The sequence below is a fragment of the Bacillus rossius genome, chromosome 1, assembly GCF_032445375.1.
Source record: "Bacillus rossius redtenbacheri isolate Brsri chromosome 1, Brsri_v3, whole genome shotgun sequence".
In the NCBI taxonomy this organism is placed as follows: Eukaryota; Metazoa; Arthropoda; class Insecta; order Phasmatodea; family Bacillidae; genus Bacillus; species Bacillus rossius.
In genome coordinates this window covers 264,534,471-264,555,479 of record NC_086330.1, presented here as the reverse complement: position 1 = coordinate 264,555,479, position 21,009 = coordinate 264,534,471, and the positions used below count along the sequence as shown (strand labels likewise).

Here is a 21,009-nt window from a genome sequence, read left to right as displayed (position 1 = left end):
ATGTTTAACTGTTTAGCTGATTCCAAAATAATTTCTTAGCTTACGTTTAGACACATTTCGAAAGCTCTTTTTTGAAACAAAAATGGTCTAAGTCACGGAAGTATTATAATTACGCATGGTAACTCTGGAAATGTGAAAATACATACCGAAAAAAAAAAACACTCAGAGTTTAATGAGTTTCAAGCACCTACTTACTTTACATAATTGTTTAAGTAATATAATTACAAATGATAATTTTTTCCCCCAAATTGTTAAGTTTTCTCAACAGTTGTCAGCATTGACGTGGAGAAATATTATGACGGACGAGCGGAGTGTTGTAAATCGCCAGCCAACCTCCGTAGCGTAGTCGGATGCACACCGGCTTATGGTGGGAGAGGTTCTGGGTTCGAGTCCCAGGTAAGGCATGGGAGTAAAACTGAGACTTATTCAAAATATACACTTGCGATAAAAGATGATGAAAAAGAATAATTAAATTGATATTTCTGGCTAAACGGATACCGCTCAAGTCCAAAATCCAAGCAGTGAAGTGAAATTGTATATCGCTTGGGGACTGACGGACGGATGCGACGGGCTGTTGTAATTCAGGCTTTACAATTCAAGTGTAGCAAAACAGAATTAAATCTTCATATATAAAAATTTTGTGTCACAATGTTTGTCCGAGCTAATTTCCGAAACTACTGCATTGATTTTAATGAAATTTTGCGCAAATATTTGTAACTTTGTCCAACTTAATATATAGGCTACATTTTATTTTGATTAATGACAGCGTTTTCTGGAAATCGGCTCCCAAGGGTGTTTCAGCACTGGCAACAGTGGGTACTCCATCTCCATGACAACGGGATTTTTCATTGTTTATGCGTTTTGCGTCTTCATGGCAACGGGCATCGCTTAGAGCGATTTTTTTTTTCAATTCGAGGCATATTTCTGTATAGATTTAATTATTTTATGTAAAATTATTTAAATTTAAAAATATATTTCTGCGAAATACCACTGACTGAGTCATTACGATTGACTTGAAATCTTTCAACTGATTGAAACAGCATAGTTACTCATTTTGTGATGTCTGTAGATGCTCACTTAGATATGATTTTCCGAAAATCAGCTCCCAAAGGGAGTTTTAGGGGTGTAAAATATCAAAATTCCAGTTTTTGGTAGAAAATCAACATGGCAATGGCTGTTGCTTTGTTGATGCTTCATTCGTTTCTATGGCAACAACTAATTCACTATTAGTGCAGTCCTCATCACCTTTGAAATTTTACGGGGACTTTAAATATCAAAAGTTGCCCTTTTTTCAATTTTATATTCTACAAATTTGAACTTGACAGTAATGTTCCTCATGCTATGCAGGATGACGTTTTCTGAAAATCAACTCCAAAGGGTGGTTAAGCCCGGGCAACAGTGGGACAGCGGGATTGTGCTTTGTTTATGCCTTCTGCGTCTCCATGGCAACGAGCACTGCTTTGATTTTTTTCCATTCGAGGTGCGGCAGTGGCGTACCCACAAGGAGGGGCATGTATAATGAGCGGCGCAAGTGTTCTGCCTGTAGACTGCCGTAGTGAAGTACAGGTACATCAGTTGTACGTATCAGGAAACCATCGGTGCTACTCGTTTTCTCTTCGGTACATTACAAAGCATTGTAATAAATTTTTGTTGAAATAAATTGCATTTTATTTAATTTATTATTACTGTAAATGGGATATTTAGTCTCATTTTTTCCCCATTAGTATAGCCATGCGAAGCTGGGTCGGGTAGCTAGTATATTATATATATTAAAATATATTGTTCTATTACAATATTCGCTAAAAACACCTACACATTGAGTTGAGGCCATTAAGCAACTGACTCAAACATAACTTCACACCACGTTGCACTCAACGAGGTCCCTTTCATCTGAGGCGAAAAATTTACATTTCAGGTTTTCAATGTTTGTAACAGTCGTTTAAAATTACGCACCTTGCGACATCAAACTTTTTTCTTCGTGTTATACGTACAGATGTACAGTATTTAAATGAAAGTACCTGACTTGACAAAACAACCAAAAAAGTCAAATTCCCCCCCCCCCCCCGCATTTTTTATGCTTTTATAGAGTTTTGTATGAAATTAGGTTGCAATCACTACTGTTACTCCATGCCCAATTCTACTAAGCAAATCTAAAACATAATCAAAGTAGAGTTGAACTGATTATTCCATAGACCAATCACCACGATTTGAGAATTTAGACTGACCTATCAAGAACCAACCACTGCAATTCAAATTTGTTTACGTTTACTTACCAAATGGGCTGCTTGGTGACGTTATTTCTCTCGTTGCTCTGTTTTTAGAAATTGAGCTCGAATGACATGAGTGTTCATAATTTTCTTGCCTCATTTCGGGGGGGGGGGGGGGGGGGGGGAAGGGGGGGGGGTTGAACCCCCAAAACACCCCCCCTGGGTACGCCTATGAGGTGAGTCATAGTGAATTATAAAGAGTTTTGATGTTGGTGTTGGGTATGTGGTGGTCATGCCTGTAAATTAACTGATGTTAACGATTAAGTTGTCTGAATTCTTAATTAGATTCTACCTTTGAAATTAAAGTTTAATATAATGTAGTGCTCTTAATCGTTCACTTTTGTGCCTTTGCCATGATGAGCCTCAGCTTGCAGTCATTTAAGAATTCTATATACTGGCTTAGGGTTTTCCGCCTTATTGAGATGATAATTTGTAGTTATTATCCCACATCCCCCGCGAGCATATAATTTTGAACTTGAATTAGTAACGTTTCCTACTTGACCCTTAACGGTATCCCCCGCACGAGTTGCAGATTAATTGTGATCTTTGCTGGACTGTGCATGTGCAGTCGTGTAAACTCTCGTTTATTGTTCTTGAAGATTTATTTCATTTGGAATTTTTTGTAGTTTTGTGGACTATGTATTATTAAAATCCTTTTGTGACTGATTCTGACTGCGGTGTAGCTTATTGTGAATGACATATAATGTGCCAGCTGGAACCATGTTAGCTTGTTGCACTTCTGTCATTAAAGTGATATAGTTATTTGCTAAATGAATTACACCTTTTATTCCCTTATTTCTAGTTCACAAGATACGTACTTCTCTGCTGCCTATTCCATAACATGCTTTATATAGTACTGATTGTCAGTTTCTGCATTGAATTTTCTTTATGCTTTAGGCACTAACTTGCGTATTGGAATTTATTAGGAACAGTAGACATTCCTAGTAGGTTCACATCTTGAGTCGCAAGTTATTAGAGGTGGCACGAGGCATCTAACTCCTTGTATAAACTTGACCCTAAGGAATTTAATTGTTCATCTGACATGTAAATAGTTATTGAACAAAACAGCTATGAATTTTATAAGATACAGAATAACAGTAGTACCATTTATAGATTTCTGGATCCCGTATTAACACTATTTTTGTCTACCCATTAGTATGTGAGAAAATTTGACTGATGTGTAAAGGCAGATAGCAAAATAAGTATGTAATAATAAAATTAAATAACTTAATCAGTATGATAACTGACTTAACATATTTTTAACATATTCACCATATCTCTTTGTGTTAGACCCAGTAAGCTCTAATTGTCTACCACAACAACTGTATTAAATCAAGCTTTTACGATACTTTACATTAAAGAACTGGAATTAACAGTTTAAATATTAAATTTTGTTTCTTGTAAAAGAATTAAGTAGACTTTTAACTACAACAATAATAATAATATACATACATTTAACGGATTTAATGGCACTTTAATATAAATAAATTTTAAAAGTGTCATTTCATTGATTTTTATTAAGAAAATTTCTTACTGAAATAATAAAAAAAAAAATATTGGTTTAAATTTTTCTGTATCAAATGGATGCTGAATATTCGCTCAACCCAATAGCAATCACCCCTACAGTTTGTATATTTAATTTCTTAACTTCCTGTAACTGATAAGGTATTTGAAAAAACTTTTGTGGCTCCTCAAAAACTTTGAAAATAACATTTTTATAAACTGAAAATACCATGAAATTTTTTTTTTTCAAACCACCCACACTGACATATTAGTTTAAAGTGAAAGTACAGTGAAAACTCTATATAACGACACTTAACGGACTGAGCATTTTTCGGCGTTTTAGAGAGTGGTCGTTAAATGGAGAAAAATAAAATATATTTTACTATTCTATAATAATATGATCGGCCCCGAGACAGGCATATTATTCTGGCATTGTCTATAAAACCATGATAGCATCGCTTGATTTAGATCTTTGTATTGAGGTTCCTTTAATTTTTTAGCAGATTTTCCATCTTTCTCTGCTTGCAGAATTTTTTTCTTTGTTCTACCATATTGTAGACACGGTAGAGCGGCTAAATCCAAAGCGTCTTCCAACATCACTGATCTTTATTCCCACCTCTATTGAGCGAATTAAAAAAAACATTTTCGTCTATACACAAAGATTTTCGTTGACTCGCCATGTTTACAGTTCGAAAGTCTGTAAGCAACTGCGATAATGATAACGTGTAACAACTTGACAGAAGTCTAGTGTCCGAGGTAAACAATAGGGTTCTGCGAATATTCGAAATTTCAGAATTCGAGTTCAAATTTTTTGATATTCGATTAGTCAATTCGAATCGAATTCATTTTACAATAATTCGACTTGCAAAATCTGGCCCGGATACACAAATATAAGAGCCCCCCCCCCCAATTCTCCCAATTTTTTAAAGAAATGTAAATGACGATTACATCTTCCACTTACAAAAATTATACAGCGAAACCCCTTATTTACGTTACTGTTATTTACATTTTCCCATTTGAACCAATTTATTTCTGTCCCGTTTTAACCTAATTTGATGTAATGCAATAAATTCCCGTTGTTTACAACGCGCCTATTGCTTTACGCAGTTTATGCCGTTCGTTCTGATAAAACTGCTTACTAACTTAATTAATCCTATTACAAAGTAATCTGATGTGTAAATCGTGTTTTAAAGATGTTTTTAAAAGTTATAAACTTCATCTAACGTCTCGGGAGTAGCTTTATACCGCTTATAAAAAAGTAAGCAGCGCCAGTTTGGTTGTGTTGATTCCTGTATTCCTGTATAGAGCGCGCGCACGTAGTCGAAGATTTATATCGATAGCTCGCAGACTGCATGCACACACGCGCTCTGTCAGGAACCGAGTTAACCCGCACGATCATTATGCGTATAGTTACAAATCACGTTCTTGTTACGGGTTTCTTTTTTTTTACGTTAAATAAAATGGTTTTATTGCATCACTCATTAATTTAAATTATTTGGCGTGCTTTCGCAAAGTCTACTTTTTAAATAAACGTACTTTCGATGAATAGGTTTTGTTTTTATGGATTACTTTACATTTTTTTTACTTAACAGTAGCACCCACGGTCTCACCCCTAATTTAAAACTTGATTTTAGAATAAAATGTGCAATGCTTAAGCAATAAAAACGGTAATTTTTTTATTTTTCTTTTGTACAACTTCCTTATGCTGTGATATTTTTATTAATATTTTTATCCTTGCAAGTCAAACATGCTAAATAAGGTGGCAAGTGAGAGAGTTTTCTCTACAGCAGGCAACATAGTTACCAGCCGCAGAGAATTGTTGGTGCCGGACCATGTCGATGAACTCACCTTTCTACATGACAATTTGAAATGATTTGTGAAGTGATTTATGTTAGTGCTACAGACACATAACTCTTATTTTTATTTTTTTTTTTAATTTTTGAGAATCTGGTTGTGCTTCTTCAATATAGTCTCACTTTAATTTTAGTCACTTGATTTAAACTGTGAATTATGTGACAAGTTTTTCAAAGGTAGTATGTTAAAATTTTTTAATGATCTATGTTATTTTAATAAATATTCTCAAATTCGATTCCAAAAAAATTCAAAACTCGTGAATTTTTTTTAAATTCGATTCGAATTCGATTCGAACTGAAAAATTACAATTCGCAGATGTCTAGTATACAAGTGCAAGTTCATCATACAAAAACAAAAGACAAAATTTCTTAGAATCTTCTCCGGTACGTCAGTCGAAGTAAACATGTGCTTAGATAATACAACAGAACAGCAAACAAAAGAACGTACACAGCTGCAGTTCTTACCAACTTCGGCAACTTAGAAAGTACTGCTTAATGATTTATAATGCTGTATTGTTGTCTTTAAAAAGAGTGAGCGTGACGCTATATAGAGTGTATTATTGTATAGAAAACAAGGTAAACCAACCAAAGTCAAGCAATTTCGACGTTTTAAGGAGTTTGTCGTTAAATCGAGTGACATTATAAAGAGTTTACACTGTAGTTGAAAAAATATTCAACGAAACAAGACTGCACAATCGACAGGTACGAGGGGTACATAATACCAACCTGGAGGGAGGAGACAAAGGCATGGAGACGAAGGGAACTCACCGTGCGTATGGATGCGCATGCAGCTGTCTGTGATGTCGGTGGTGACGGTGAAGTAGGGCAGCCACAGGTCCTCGACCTGCGTGTCGCCAAAAGTCTGCTGGATGGTCGCGTTGAAGTCACGGCCAGAGAACATGGACGTCATGGGGTAGGTCAGGTCCAGCATCTGCCTCCACCAGTGAGTCATCTTCTGCATGGAGCAACACACTCGTCCACACCGAGAACTTCACTGACAACGCGTGACATGGAGCAACACACTCGTCCACACCGAGAACTTCACAGACAACGCGTGACATGGAGCAACACACTCGTCCACACTGAGAACATCACAGACAACGATGGAACACATTGGTAAGTAAAACTGGATAGATTTTTCAGTTCTGCCAATTATTGGACAGGAAATAATCATTTTTCATTGGCATGGGATACGGGATTAGGAAAAAAAAAGGGCAAAATAAACAGTGGAAAGAAATGATATCAGGCCACTGCTGAAGAAACAATTAGAGGGTGGGTTTGCAAAACAATGTGAAGCTTTTAAACTGTGGTTAAATACAGTGGAACCTTGCTAATACACAAGTATTAGATGTTACGAGACATCCAAAGTTATGAGTGCTTTGAAGTGCACAGTCAGTTGAATGTGGAAAACATTGTATTTTACACTGTATTAATGAGAGATTTTCTGTTGCCACTTTCATCAGTTCGAGTGATATAAAATGCCCTTTTTTTTAAAAAAGCAAGCAGCAGTTATAAAATAAATATTTTTGTGTCACTGCAGCAAAAAAGCTGTCATTCACAAAGACAACGTATAAAGTCAAGAATGTGGTGATGGATGGTGATCGCCAGAGAGGCTAGCCCACAGTGAGAGGAATGAAGTGGAAGGGACCCTACTCGCTCTCTCCCCTCACCTGTCACTCTACAATCCATATGTACATGTCTTCTGTAATCTGTTACCTGTGACAAGGTTCAGGAAGCTATACACAACAATGCTCAAAACTGGTATAACGGTATAAGCGACAAAGCTTAGACGCAGAGCGTGAGGTTTTTCACTATTATGTTCCCATCACAATGAGCACATTTAAGGTGGGATCTCACATGCAATGTTGATTTTTTTTTTTTCATTTTCTCGTTGTTACTATTTGCTGAGGTTTTTTTTTCTGTAAATTCAACACTATGCACCTCTTACATTTCCTGTTCAGTCACATATGTTTATGACAGATATTTACTAAGTGAAAGGTATGAACATCTGGGAGTAGGATCAGAGAAGCACAATACAGCGGCACAGCAGGTCGTGTGAAGATCTGCCAATAAAATTAAGATGGTTAGATTCACAAACCATTTAGTAGAGAACTTTTTTTGTCCCTATAAAAATCAATACTTTTTCTCTACAATGCGCTATTTTTGAGATAGGAAGTGAAATGCAGAAATTTTTGGAAGGAGTGATAATTAAACTTTGTACTTTAATAACTACGAGTACTTGTTAGAAAAAAACCTTCCGCCATTGCCAGTTTTCACAGTTGTGAGGTTCCACTGTTTGATCTAGGTACAAGAAGAATAAAAACTTTTTTGTTTGATTCTTTCATTCTTTGAAAATAAATTCTCTTTAAGATTTGTTGATTTACTTTTGGTTTGTTTTTAACTAAATTAAAGGAAAATAGTAGAAGCTTAGCTTGTTTTTTTTCCTGTCCAGTGTATGCTTGCTTAGGTAAAAGATACAAACTTCTTTTTTGCTTTCTAGTGAGGGCGTACCGGTGTTGAAGTTGGAATATTGGTGGAAACTAATGGGCGCCACCACGTGAGTGGGCACGTGGACCCGGCTGGAGAACTCTAACTCAGGGTGTTACGTGGCCCGTGTGCAGCGAGATATTAGCCCTCCTGATTTTTTAACGCACCGCCTGTCCCTAACTAAGCCCACTCTCAGCGTCGGGCACGCTTCTAATTACCGCAGTGGGCTCTCAGGGCGTCCCACACGCCGCTGACCAGGTTAAGGACCCACGTGGCTCCCCCGAACACAAAAACACGTGACTCAATTAAGTTGGTTTTTTATTACTCACGTTACACGCCCTTACACAATCCTTCTGTGATACTGCTATAAAACGCCCGAGGCACGGAGCGAGTTAGGTGAGGAGGCGAACACGCACGTGGCCGCCTCAAGCCGTTACTTAATACACAGATGATAGAAAACTCCGGAGAGTAAATAATTATTAATCAAGCAGTCTCTCCGACTGAGAGAGGCCCCGAGGATATAAAGAAAACGATTTGGATCAATTACTTAACAGAACTATTTCTCGGTGAAACAACGGTGATGTCCTCAGGGTGTCTGCAGAGACGTCCACTCTCGGCCGGCTGTAGGAGACTGGGAAAAGACCAGGGCTTGCGGAAGGCAACATGGCGCCCTTCGCGCCGAACCCAATTACCGTTACAACTTAGCTATTGCGTGCTCCGGGTTATTATTGAGAATAACATAAATTTTTACAAAAATTAGTACATTACATCCATGCCCAGACCGTCTGTAATAATTACTTATATGATAGAAAATGGTTTAAATGAAGTTTATAACAGTTCGTTATATACAAAATAAACAGTTCAACGCCGATTGTAATTTTTGTTGTTTTTTATTTTTTCAAATAGAATGCCCCGACGAATCCAAACACTTCCAATGGTTCATTTACTTGTTCCACATGTATATCTGACTGTCGAAAATTGCTCGTAGTTCGCGTGATGAGAATTAACGGAAAAAATAGCATCCTTCAGCATAGCTGCCAACCTCAAATCACACCCATCAGTAATGACAATTATATGAAGAAAAAAAAGTACGCGTAAATAATGCACGATAAATGTTTCCTGGGGAATTATGACACATACAAGATAAAACAAGGAAAATAAAATGCAAAAAAAAAATGAAAAATATAGGCCTATAGGTATATATGAATACAATGCAAATTAATGAATAAAAAAAACTATTTGAACAATACATTCATCTGAATATGTAAGAAATGTCAATAATTTTACTGGAAAGTTTGAACCTTCAATTCAAAGTATTCAAAGTTAAACTTGTGAACAACTGTCTTTTTATTTGCTTCTTTTATCCTGGTTGGATTAGAACTTCCTTGTAAACAAACAACAGAAGACAAACAAAAGAACTTGAAAAAACAATAACTCTGCGTTCGTTACTTTCGTTTCTTCAGATGTAGCGAAAAAAACGACGATATAGATATATTAATCGTCATGGCTATAAAATGTTCCGCATGTTTCTTTGATTCAATATGCCGTTTACAGTCATCCCTTCCACCATGTGCAATCGAAAAGTCACACGTGCATACATTACAAAACGCGTGGTGTTCCAAAACATTTGAAGACGACAAGCATGGCCATTCTTTTGAATAGTTTAAGTCGAAAGTTCTGAAGAATTGCGTTCTTTTTTTCCCCCCAGAAACACTTGTTCTGTCACACGCTTCATTTCTACAACCGGCACTGAAGAACAAAACACTATCGAAAAACATTAAAAAAAATTTCACGTCTGTAGAAAGACAAAAACACTATGATGAAAAAAATGGCTTTCAAAAAAAATTAAAACACAGGTTAGCCAAAGTACCGTGCAAAAATTATCGTGATGTAAGTAGCCGAAAAACGAAAAGTCCGAGAATATGTACTAGTTTTGTCGTACAATGGACGTAATACCATCCCATTACTATTTGAAAACACGAGAATTAATCTACTAATTTCAATAGTACATGCGCACACATACTAGTTCCGTTATTTGCGCAACCACGCGATGTATTCGAACTGCGTTCACGAAACCGCACAGCAGAAACTGAATTTTTTCCGTCTCCGTGCAGCACAACGCCTCGTTTCCGTAATACACCAGCGATGTTCCGTAATTCCGTAATTCGGTGTTAAATCCGTAATAATTACGGAAAATCCGTAATGGTTGGCAGCTATGCTTCAGTAATGTTTTGCTGCAAATACATGAAGTCAGTGCGGCCTCAAACGTGGCCGCACCCAGCGAAACCGAATTTCGCCCCGAGCCAAATCGCCTACGAAGGTGGCCGTAATTTCTAATTATGTACTGTTCGAAAGAAAATAAAACAAATTAGGTTGACTTAATACTCGGCCTGGCTCTGACCACCAACGTGAAATTATCCATTAGCAAATTACATTATAATTTGGCGAGAAGCCACCGAACGCAACCTACTGAGGCAGCGATCGACAGACGACTGGTGAAGTCCTGCCACACTCTTCTCCACGCAGGGAGTAGACGTCACATGAACTCACCGACCAATCACACGCACTCTTCATTCATGCTACAGATACAAGCCAATCACAGAACAAGTTACAATACATGAAAAAACCTTTTACACACAGAACTCTGGGCTTCCCCTGATCTATCTCTTTTCAATTTCACATCGAAATCGGGGACTTCAATTCTCGTTCTCTCTCCCACACCGTGAGAGAGCAGTTATCACTCAGTTCCCACGCAGGGAGGAAATTACCATCTTTATCTCAGTTGGCGGGGAAGCACTGTTTCTTTCTCACTCCCACTTACAGGCCTCTCAAGCCTCTCTTTCTATCCATCACACCAGACACAGTCCCTTGTTTTAGAATCATCCAACACGTTAATTAAAATAAAGAACAGCCATCATAATAAGATTACTTTACAAAATTAAAATCATTTATAAATAACCTGAAAAAGTAGGCCTAAATAGGTAAAAATCTAGAACAGCGGCTGATTTGTGAATAATTACATAAAAAATAGTAATGATTAAAAATGTCTAATAAAATACATAATACCTTCTTAAAACATTCAGCAAGTGAAAAATATCAACTCTAACATACATAAAAGCTGTAAAATATCCTTGAAAAGACCTTTTAAGAAATATCTACATGCATAAAAACAGTTTAAAAGAAAAATTATTTAATTAGGAGGGCAGGGTTCTGCAACATTACAAGTTGCATGCTAGTTCCTCCGTCGCCCGCTAGGAAGCGTCCTTGTCCGTGCTTGCACGTATTAAATAACAAAACATCCTGATTTAGTCGAATAAAAGACACATGCATAGCCGTCGTGACACTATTTTGGGGCGAAAAGAAAAGGATTACAATATTTATTAAGACTTATAGGGGTGCGCCGCACTGCAGCTAAGCGCCCTCTTGCTGTAGTTCATGGCGCGCAGTTTGAATCTCACACAGCTACGTACGTCACGACACAAATGCCGGGTAGGAAGGGTGGTGGGAAAGGGAACGGAGGGTGATCAGGCTCGTGGGGCGAAGCCCCGGCTGACGTCACTAGCACAGACCCTTTTTTGTCAGCCATGTGGAAGAAGATAATAGCTGAGCTGTTACTACACTATAGCGATGAGGCTCATCTGTATTTAGTCAGAGTCACTTTGAATTATCCACAAAAAATATGTCATAGAGTCCGTGCGTTTTGTGAGCATTAAGTTCAATGTTTTCCACCAATTCTATACAAGTTTTTCTCTTTGCACATTCTAAACATAACTGAGTATTTTTTATGACCTGACTCATTCCCTTCCTTGTAAAATGTGGTTAGCCGACAACGTTGGTGTTAGTTATGTTTCCAAACAACTGTGTTAGATTGGACTTTACTGTATAAATCTTCTCAAAATTTTTATTGCCGGATATAGTAGAAAATAACACACTACATAAAAAACCCTTAACCATCTTGACAATTTTGGGACAATATTTTCCCTCACAAGAAAAAACCTCAATAATTTAAAAAAAATTTCCTGAAACCCTACAAAAAATTTGCATAGTAATTTAGTTACAAATTTTGGCAATGTTTATACTTTCTGTTATTCATTACAGGTATATAAATTGGCACTGGTCAAATTTAAGCGCTAGATAAAATATTTGCTTAAAACCAGTTACCTGCAATGACATTATTATTCATACATTTTCAAGGTGAAATTTTAACTTTTCAATATAATATACTGTCTGAATCAAATTTATTGGCAGCTAGTCTCACTATTACTTCCTTGATGCTCAGGAAAACATAATTCCTTGTGGCTGACATTCACTGACCTTTAAAAAATATTATTGTAAGGCTGCATAAAAAGTATCTTTCAATGATACATACTTACACCTGCATGTTTGAAACTCTTAAAAGGTTTCTTAATAAAATACAAGAAATAAATGAATTCACTACATTACGGGCCCATCAGAATGAAATTTTACGCATTGTAATACACTAGAGTCCCGTTATAGCGAGGTGTCACAATTCCGGGTTTGATCCTCGCTATAACCGTGTCCTCGCTATAACCCAATTGGACAAATTTTGGCCCCCAAAAAATAAAAATTAACCGAAAATAGCATAAAAATTGTGTTTAAACCTGTATAATTGGAAAATAACAGGTTATATTAACGAAATCTTAATTTCTGTGAGCAGATGTGTGAATGCTCTTTAAAACGATACCCCATAAGTACGGATGCGATCACCGATTGCGTCAAAATAACCAGAATACGCTACCACGCCACGTAAGTATAGCATCTAAGCCCGCAGCCCGCGGCCGACGCAGCATTGTCCTGCTATCTATCGTCGACGCAGGCTGTCTGCTGGCGGCCATGTTGGTTCGGGATGTTGCAAACAGGTGGTGCTAGTGAATCGCGACGATTTAATTACTTAAAAAAAGCAGGAGTGCGGCTGCGACAATGCACGTACGCCTCAAACGTACTCGCTGGAAAACTATACTTTTTTCATTTAAAGAAACCTGTCAACTTTTTTAGAAAATAAATTTGGGATTAAACTCAAACCATCACCACCCCTTTCCCGGACAGATACCCCAACAACTGACCAAAACAAAAGTTACAAGAAAACTGCCCTAGCGATTCGGAAATAATTACGGTAGTGCCTACTAGAGGTGTAAAAGTAATGAAAAAATGTGTACCCGTATGTATTCGTTACTATAACAATTAGTACTCGTTACTATCGTTACGTTACTCGTTACTTCTGATACCGCATAACATGCTATGTTATTTTGCAGCAACGAATCCAGTCGTATTGCGTACGCGTACAGTATGACGTCGCGTAAATAATAATAAATAGAATATAAACAATTAACAATATTTGATAATTAATAGTTTTTGTTAACCAAGAAACAATTAAATCTCATTAGAGCGGCTTTTTCATATTATCTCTTTTAAGATAACAACAAAAAAAAACGTGAAAATACGTGATTATAAAAACAAAAACATACATATTTCTAATTTGTAAAAAATACTCTCTTACGTTGTTTCTGTTCCAATCTCAAACTTTGTCTACACACGGCACAGATAACTAACGGAAGTTTGATAAAAGAAAGAAAGGATGGGATTCAATTTTTAAAGCCACGCACTTAGGTGGATACTGCACGGCTGAAGAATGTGACAGGCGTCAACGGCAAGATGTCTAGTGGCGAACGAGAGGGGTGGAGATAAAGCAGACAAATAACAAAAGCGCGCTTCAAGCTCTCACGCCGTAAATTCCTCAAAAATACCTCGTTATAGCCGTGTTCTCGCTATTACCGTGCTCGCTATAACGAGATTCTACTGTACTTTCTAGAACATCAATTAAAATGGAAATAAGGGAGACACTAGTAAATGTCTATATTCAATGCATGATTATGTGTTTCAAATATTAGAGTACTCTAAAAATTTCCTATCCTTCTTATGTGTGAAGTTGCACTTCTGACGCGTGTGGCGGCCACGCACTAATTTCCATAATTTGTTTTACAGAATTAAAATGAAAGATGGTAATCCTTACAAATTATCATATTGACATGATAATATATACCAATGTATTTTACATTTGCTCGGAACACTACTAGAGTTGAGAATAAGGCGTTGTGGACCCAGTGGTCCACGCCGCCGAAGGCTGCGTTTCCCGCTTGAAGTACACGGAATGCGGGAACAAATCAGGCTGAGTTTTGGGGCGTTCGTGGCGCACAAAACGCTACAGGGGAGATATCGATGTGGCATAACGGCCTGTCCGACAGAGAAGCACCAACGGTTGGCATCAAAGCATTGGCAATAAACACTACATCTTGGTGTTTTTGCCATAAATACAGCCCTGGTGAGTGCTGCTGTCTACGGAATGCCAGTGAACTTCATGTAGCCCATGTCGTGCTTATAGTAAACAAGACACTTGCTCTCTGTGCTGATTCATGGGGGTGGGCAATGGGTAACTCAAGGCGCACAGATCACGGAAAGCAGTAGCGTTAATTATTTGCACAGATAGGGAAAATTTTACACAAAAGTTCACTAAATGCCAGGACATGTTGAAAATACGCCTTTAGCCCTTTCAACTCTTCTAAAAATACAGTTTAAGCTCTGCACAATGTATGCGTGCCTGGGCAGTCTGGACCTTAAGAAAACTGTGTAGCAGGAAATCATAAATATGAGTTTTTACTGTGAACATCTATAAAAATAGTGGTACATGGTTTTAAGCACGTTGCACATAAAATATCTACAGGGTTTTATGAAAACTATGGTCATCTCGTTTAGTTGAGTACAAAGAACTCGACTGAAAAGGCAAGTCGGGCTGAGGCTACTTGCTTGAATTATTTTGATTTCTCTAAACTCGGCCCATCAACAGTTATTAGTAGAGACAAGATTTTATGTTTTTTTTTTCAGACTAATTTTGTTTTTTAAAAAACAGGAGATTTTCGGTTATTGGTTTTTATTTTTTATAAACTCTGTTTATTTATAAAGATAACTTATTAGTGAACACATATAGCACTTAAATGTTCCCTGATACTAAGTTCTCTAACACAGTACATTTTTACAATATGATTTTTATAAGCATGTCCAACTATTCGGAACAAATAAAATAAAACTTTTAAGTATTTTTGTGTTAGCTTCGTAATGTAAAAATGAGTAACAAATAACAATTGCAAGATTGAAAAGTAAACTTTTTTTCCAATTTTTTTTGTGCATAAAATGTGATACAAACTTCCATGCCAAATAGATTACTTTAATTGAATTTAATATTTAAAATATAACATTTTTGTCATTATAATAAGTTTTGATTGAAATTGCTGATTAGTTCCATGATTTTAATTGCATTTCGATGCTTTGTGGTGAGTTATGCCCATTATCTTGTCCCTAGTTATTAGCAATCTGCGTACTTACCCGACACCACTCTCTGGCCTTCTGCGTCATGGTCGTAACATCCTTCTCCATGCACCAGAGTGCACCCATGAATGCCCCGATGCTCACGCCCCCAACCATGTCGATGGGTATAGATGCTTCCTGGAACATGTGCACATGCTTCACACACCAAACACACAACCAAACAGAGATCTTACACTTCCCCACAGCACACTAAGTGTCCAATGAGTCTTCACTGCATCATAAAGTTACAAAAAACAAACGAAAAATTCACCCTTTTAATTAAAATCCAATTTTTGTAATTTTTTATTGTAACCTTCAATACAGCTTGTGTATCATCACTTAAGTCATTCCTTAAAAAAACTATGGAAATGGTTTTATGAATTCTGGATTCCATGTGTCATTAGAGAAATATGAATTCAACAAAATGTTTACTACATGTAGTAATGACAATTTTGATGAAGAGACAATAAATGCCCAATTCAACATCACCATTTTACAGTTTGTTAAATTTTAATGTGTTTTACATAATGTATAATATCACATTTTGTAATTACATGTATCACTTTCATGTTGCTACATTTGTGCAGGACATTTATACTAGTGTCAGTTATTTAACACACACACACACACAAACACTCACAAAGAGTCAAAAATCTGACAGCTGAGGGGATGGGAGACACAAAGGGTCAGTAGGGTCAGATCAAACAGCCTTCTGGGACAGTGACCAGGTGGTTAAAAAAATTGAGTCCAAGCAAAGTAGTACACCGGAGCGCCACCATTTTTTTTACAACTTTGGAAAATAACAAACTAATAATTAAACTAAATTTAACTATGGACAAACAAAAAACCGAATAGTCTGGGCCTGGATAACTGAGTGTTTACTGTACTTTGAAGTAATAAATTCTTTTAAGAGAGGTACTTTGTAATGAGGTACCACTGCACTGTCTGCAAGGCGTGGTTAGCTAGAACATGAGCACCGGGAGAGAGCTCAGATGGCAGCATGGTGGCCTCACCAGGATGGCCTTGATCATGCCAACGTGGGCGGCTCCCCGGGCTCCGCCCCCTCCTAGCACCAGCCCCACCGAGGTGCCCGTCAGCCAGCGCGCCATGCGCGAGAAGTCAGAGTGGATGTTAGGCTCCGACATCAGCACTTTGGTGTAAAGCTCGTTCTGCAACCCCACACACACACACCATCTCTTGCCACTGCTCACACCCTCTTAGTAAGACACTCTTTAAGTAATGGCTTGTTTATGGCACAGGCACACACTACAATGTTTAAGTCAAAATACAACCAGATTCTAAACTCTTTTACTCCAAAATGATAAAAAAAAATTAAAATCATAATTTTAACTTTTGATGCCTGAATGTCGTAAGATCTACTTGTTAAATATTAATTTTATTAAGTGACTTGTTCTCAGTAAAATGAACATTAACTGATACAACACCTTATATTTTTTGGAAAAAAAAAAAAAAGTTACAGTGATAACATAACCAAACTAGGAATACGATTGCAATACTGTACATGCAATATATTTAGTGTGCATACCATGGATTCTTACTAAGTGAAAACTGAATATTGACTAATAATGTGTAAAGTACCGTACTAACCAATGTTATTCAATTTATTCTCTTGTACAAGTTTATGCAAGGTAAGTAAATTGACAGTAAAATCAATTTAATAGCAATTTTAACCTAAAAAATAACAACACAGGGCTAAGATATCATTTGAAAATTTATAGTTTAATTTTACCTTACTTTGATATTAAAAGAAACAACTGACTATAATTTACATTATTATAATTTTTCAACTTTCAATTTGAGCAACCAAAAATATTTAATAAATAATAAATATTACATAAACAGAAATAAAAGTATTTATGTATGATTTAAGCATCACAATAGTACATTCTTAGCATATAACAACTTACATAAGCGGCCAAAGTAAAGTTAAAAAGTTAAACATATAAAAAGTACAAAATCATAAGGCAATGTTTTGTTTCAAAAGTGAGTGTAAATGGAATAAATCTCATAATGATCCACTGAGGTTGTATTCTCAAAGAGAACGAAGGATGTTGAGATGAGAAAGGTGTATTGACAGAATGAATGTATAGGGAAGTACCCTGGGAAAATCCACTGTCTTGTAGCAATGTTCACCAAATTTACCCACTCACCATAAATCCAGGGTTGACCCCACCGTGAATCGAACCTGAATCACCTAGATGGGAAGTGAATGATCTGCTACTTTGTTATTTTATTAATTTTAACTAGTTGGTAATTTTATATTAATAAAGAGTGACTATCAGTGAATATCTCCAACAACAGAGTTTGCCTTGTTCTGCCAATAGCAAGGACAGCCATACTGGGGCACACACCACTTTGTGCTGGGAGCGGCGTGTGAACATCCTCTTGGGGCACTGAATGTGGTGGTGGGACTTGACCCAGCTGCGGTTGTTGAGCCAAGCCACGGTGTTGCGCGGCCGCAACGCCCCCTCCTTGTGCAGAAGCACCAACTCCTTTTGGGTGCGCATCGTCAGTCGCTCCACCTCCTTCTCTATCTGCAAAACCACGCTCAGTCCTCACGTGCTCACCTACACCTGCACCTGCTTGGCGGTGCAACTGTAATTTTACATGAACAATCATCATTTGTAACAGCAAAGTGGTTTTTGTATCAAAGAGGAGTTTGATAAGCATTAACTCCCAGAGTATGAAATCAACCCAACAATAGCTGAAATATAACTTGAGGGCCCCGCCCACCTGGCACACATACCGTATGATGAGCTTTTCAAAACTGCTCAAGGTATCAGAGTGGGGTCTGTTCAGAATATAATTTAAGAATATGCAAAGGGCAATGAGTAGTTCCGTTTCTGTATTTAGTTTCCAAAATGTATTTTAGAAGTATGAAAATGGCTAAAGTAGGTATTTTCAGAATAATTTTTAAGACATGAAACACCTAGTAAATTTTCTCCAAAGCACTAAAGGGACTTTCATTACACTTTTCTTCCATTTATTTGCCGTATCATGTTAAAGGTTTCCTTATCCATGACGAGAAGACTGCGCGCCAGTTCAGAGCTTTGCTCTTAGACCACGAAGCGTTCACACTTATCATCCCGCCTCACTAACACAAATGCACCCCTGACTAGTAAGGCCCCATTTCAGCTAAAGCCACGTGTGCTGGAACACACCTTGCCGACGGTGGGCTCGTTGTCCGCCAGCCCCACGATGAGGATGCAGTCGGCCTGTCGCACACAGCGCTGCGTCCAGGGAGTGAAGCCGGTGTCACACTGGTACAGCACGATCATGTGCTGGTCTTCCTGCTGTGCCAGCCACGACGTCAGGTGGTACTCGTTGGTCATGCTCAGGATGGACGAGCCCAGGCTCTTGCGAATCACGTCCGACGTCATACGCAGTGTGCTTCCTGCAGCCACAGTCGCTCATCATCACAAACAACCTCGCTGTCCAAAAGTACACACTTTACACTTCCAATTTTATATTACAAAGTCCTAGGAAAACACTTTACACTTAAATACTGTTCACACTATAACAAGTACCAAAAATGAGTGTACTATTTAAGATAGATATAATGAATTCCATTGTAGTAGTACACTCACAAATCACAAAGAACAACTATAAGGATCATTCCAAAAATCATGCCTCCTATTTATTAAAGTGAAAAACACACACAGAGCATTTTAAAACAGTTAAATAATGTAATGTTACAAGTATTTGGCATTAATTTTCACACAGGTGGCCATAACCATTCTTTAAGTACTTTACTTAGATAAGAGCATGCCATATGTCTTACATTCACCAAGATTTAATCCACTGATGTCAGCTCTCGTAGAAGCAAGATTCCACTGTTCTGAATACTGACACTTAACCTGTAGCCTAGTGGTTATAATCAAGTTGTAACATTTACTATTATCAGGAATTTTCTGTTATCCACAGAATAGGCTAAATCCCAGTGAGTACGGTTACAAGATAATCTACTGTACCTGTGCTAAAACAACGTTTCAAAATATAACTAAATCAACAATGTTTACCTCTTTTTTTTTGGAACAAAAGATGTATCTGACCTTAACAGTACACAGGGGTGGTCAGCTGCTTCTCTTAGTGACTAAATCCACATTAAGTAATAACATCTCGCATTATCTTGACAGTTTCATTATGATCAAGCCTATTTATTTTTAAGTATTATTAAATTACTAAATTTAACACACAGCTGCAAATATAAATAACAAAAGCGTGGTGTCGTGAGTCAGTATGAGTGATTTGACAGTTTATTGATAAACAGTGGATAACAAGACTGTCGTAGTAGTTTCTCACACAGCTAACCATTTGGAAGCCTTTAGTATAAATTAAAGTAATAAGAGTGCATACATATATAGAAACCTTAATTAAATGTAGCTATTAATTAAGTTAAGTAACATGGTTTTTTGTTACATATATAACTCACATTAGCAAAATCCTGAGGTCAAAACGACTAAATAAGGGCAGTTTTGATTGGCCAGAATGTCCCAAGAATGTATTATAAATCCCTAATCCAAATGTTTGGAACTTTTTTTTTTAAGATGTAGGGATGGGGCGAATCCTGATTTCCTCGAATCCGAATCCTAACTCAAATCCTCGACTGGAATTACCGAATCTCGAACCCAAACCTGAATCTTTTAACAGATGATGTCCACATATCTAATGTGAGTAAGATGTATTCTGCTTGCAATAAAAGTCCCTTGACTTTCTCACATGTAGTTTGGTACATTTCTGGTATAAGTGTACTTGCCAGAAATTTTCTCGAAACCATTGAATAACGAGGTTTCAGAAATGCAATAAGCTTTCTGAAGTCTTGTTTTCTACAACAGACAGTGGCTAATTGTCTACACATATCATATCTGTAATAAGCCTACCTATGTGTTTTCCTTTGCCATCTTTGCTTGAAAACTTACATTTTTTTGTCATGAATAGTGCTAGTGTGGGCTGTGTGAGTGATGGTTCATTGTTTTGAGGTTCAGATAAGATTCTACTAGGCCCTGCAATTTCTCCTGAACCCGAATATTCACTATTCTCAGCGATTTTGGTGGGAAGCCTAAGATGCACATAAAGTTCTGCCATTCCCGATTACACCTGAACAATTCTCCTTCGGCAAACTTCGGACTTTTGTTTTTGTAAATTAAAAATAAAAACACTGGCATTGTTTATTAATATTGGCAGTTATTCAATGTGCTATTTTCAGTCGTATGTTTAATGAATTTTATTACGATACGTTTTCTGTGTTTTAAAGTAGTTTGGTTATGAAATTAGGCAGAATGTATTTGTCATAGAAGTTTTATATTTTCATTAGCTACATTATAAATACTTTATAACATTGTGGATAGTTGGTTGTATTAGGTAAGTAGGCCTATAGCTACATTAAAAATACCTACTGTAAAATCATTTTATGGTTGCTTAGCAAATAACTTTTTAATATGTAGCTATCCAGCACTAGGAAACCGTTTACATGATTTCACAGTATCTTTAATGTAGTT

General features: G+C 37.1%; 1 protein-coding gene across 12 annotated transcripts in view; it reads right to left on the bottom strand.

Moving 5' to 3' along the window:
- Positions 1–21,009, bottom strand: part of LOC134527552 (neuropathy target esterase sws) — a 231,478-nt gene that overhangs the window by 52,593 nt on the left and 157,876 nt on the right. For all 12 annotated transcript variants that reach the window (XM_063360331.1, XM_063360340.1, XM_063360330.1 and 9 more), the window contains exons 17-21: positions 18,673–18,905; positions 17,863–18,045; positions 16,504–16,659; positions 15,509–15,628; positions 6,392–6,578 (exon numbers count right to left, since the gene is read on the bottom strand). In XM_063360331.1, coding sequence (XP_063216401.1) covers positions 6,392–6,578; positions 15,509–15,628; positions 16,504–16,659; positions 17,863–18,045; positions 18,673–18,905 — 879 coding nt within the window. The remainder of the gene's footprint in view (positions 1–6,391; positions 6,579–15,508; positions 15,629–16,503; positions 16,660–17,862; positions 18,046–18,672; positions 18,906–21,009) is intronic.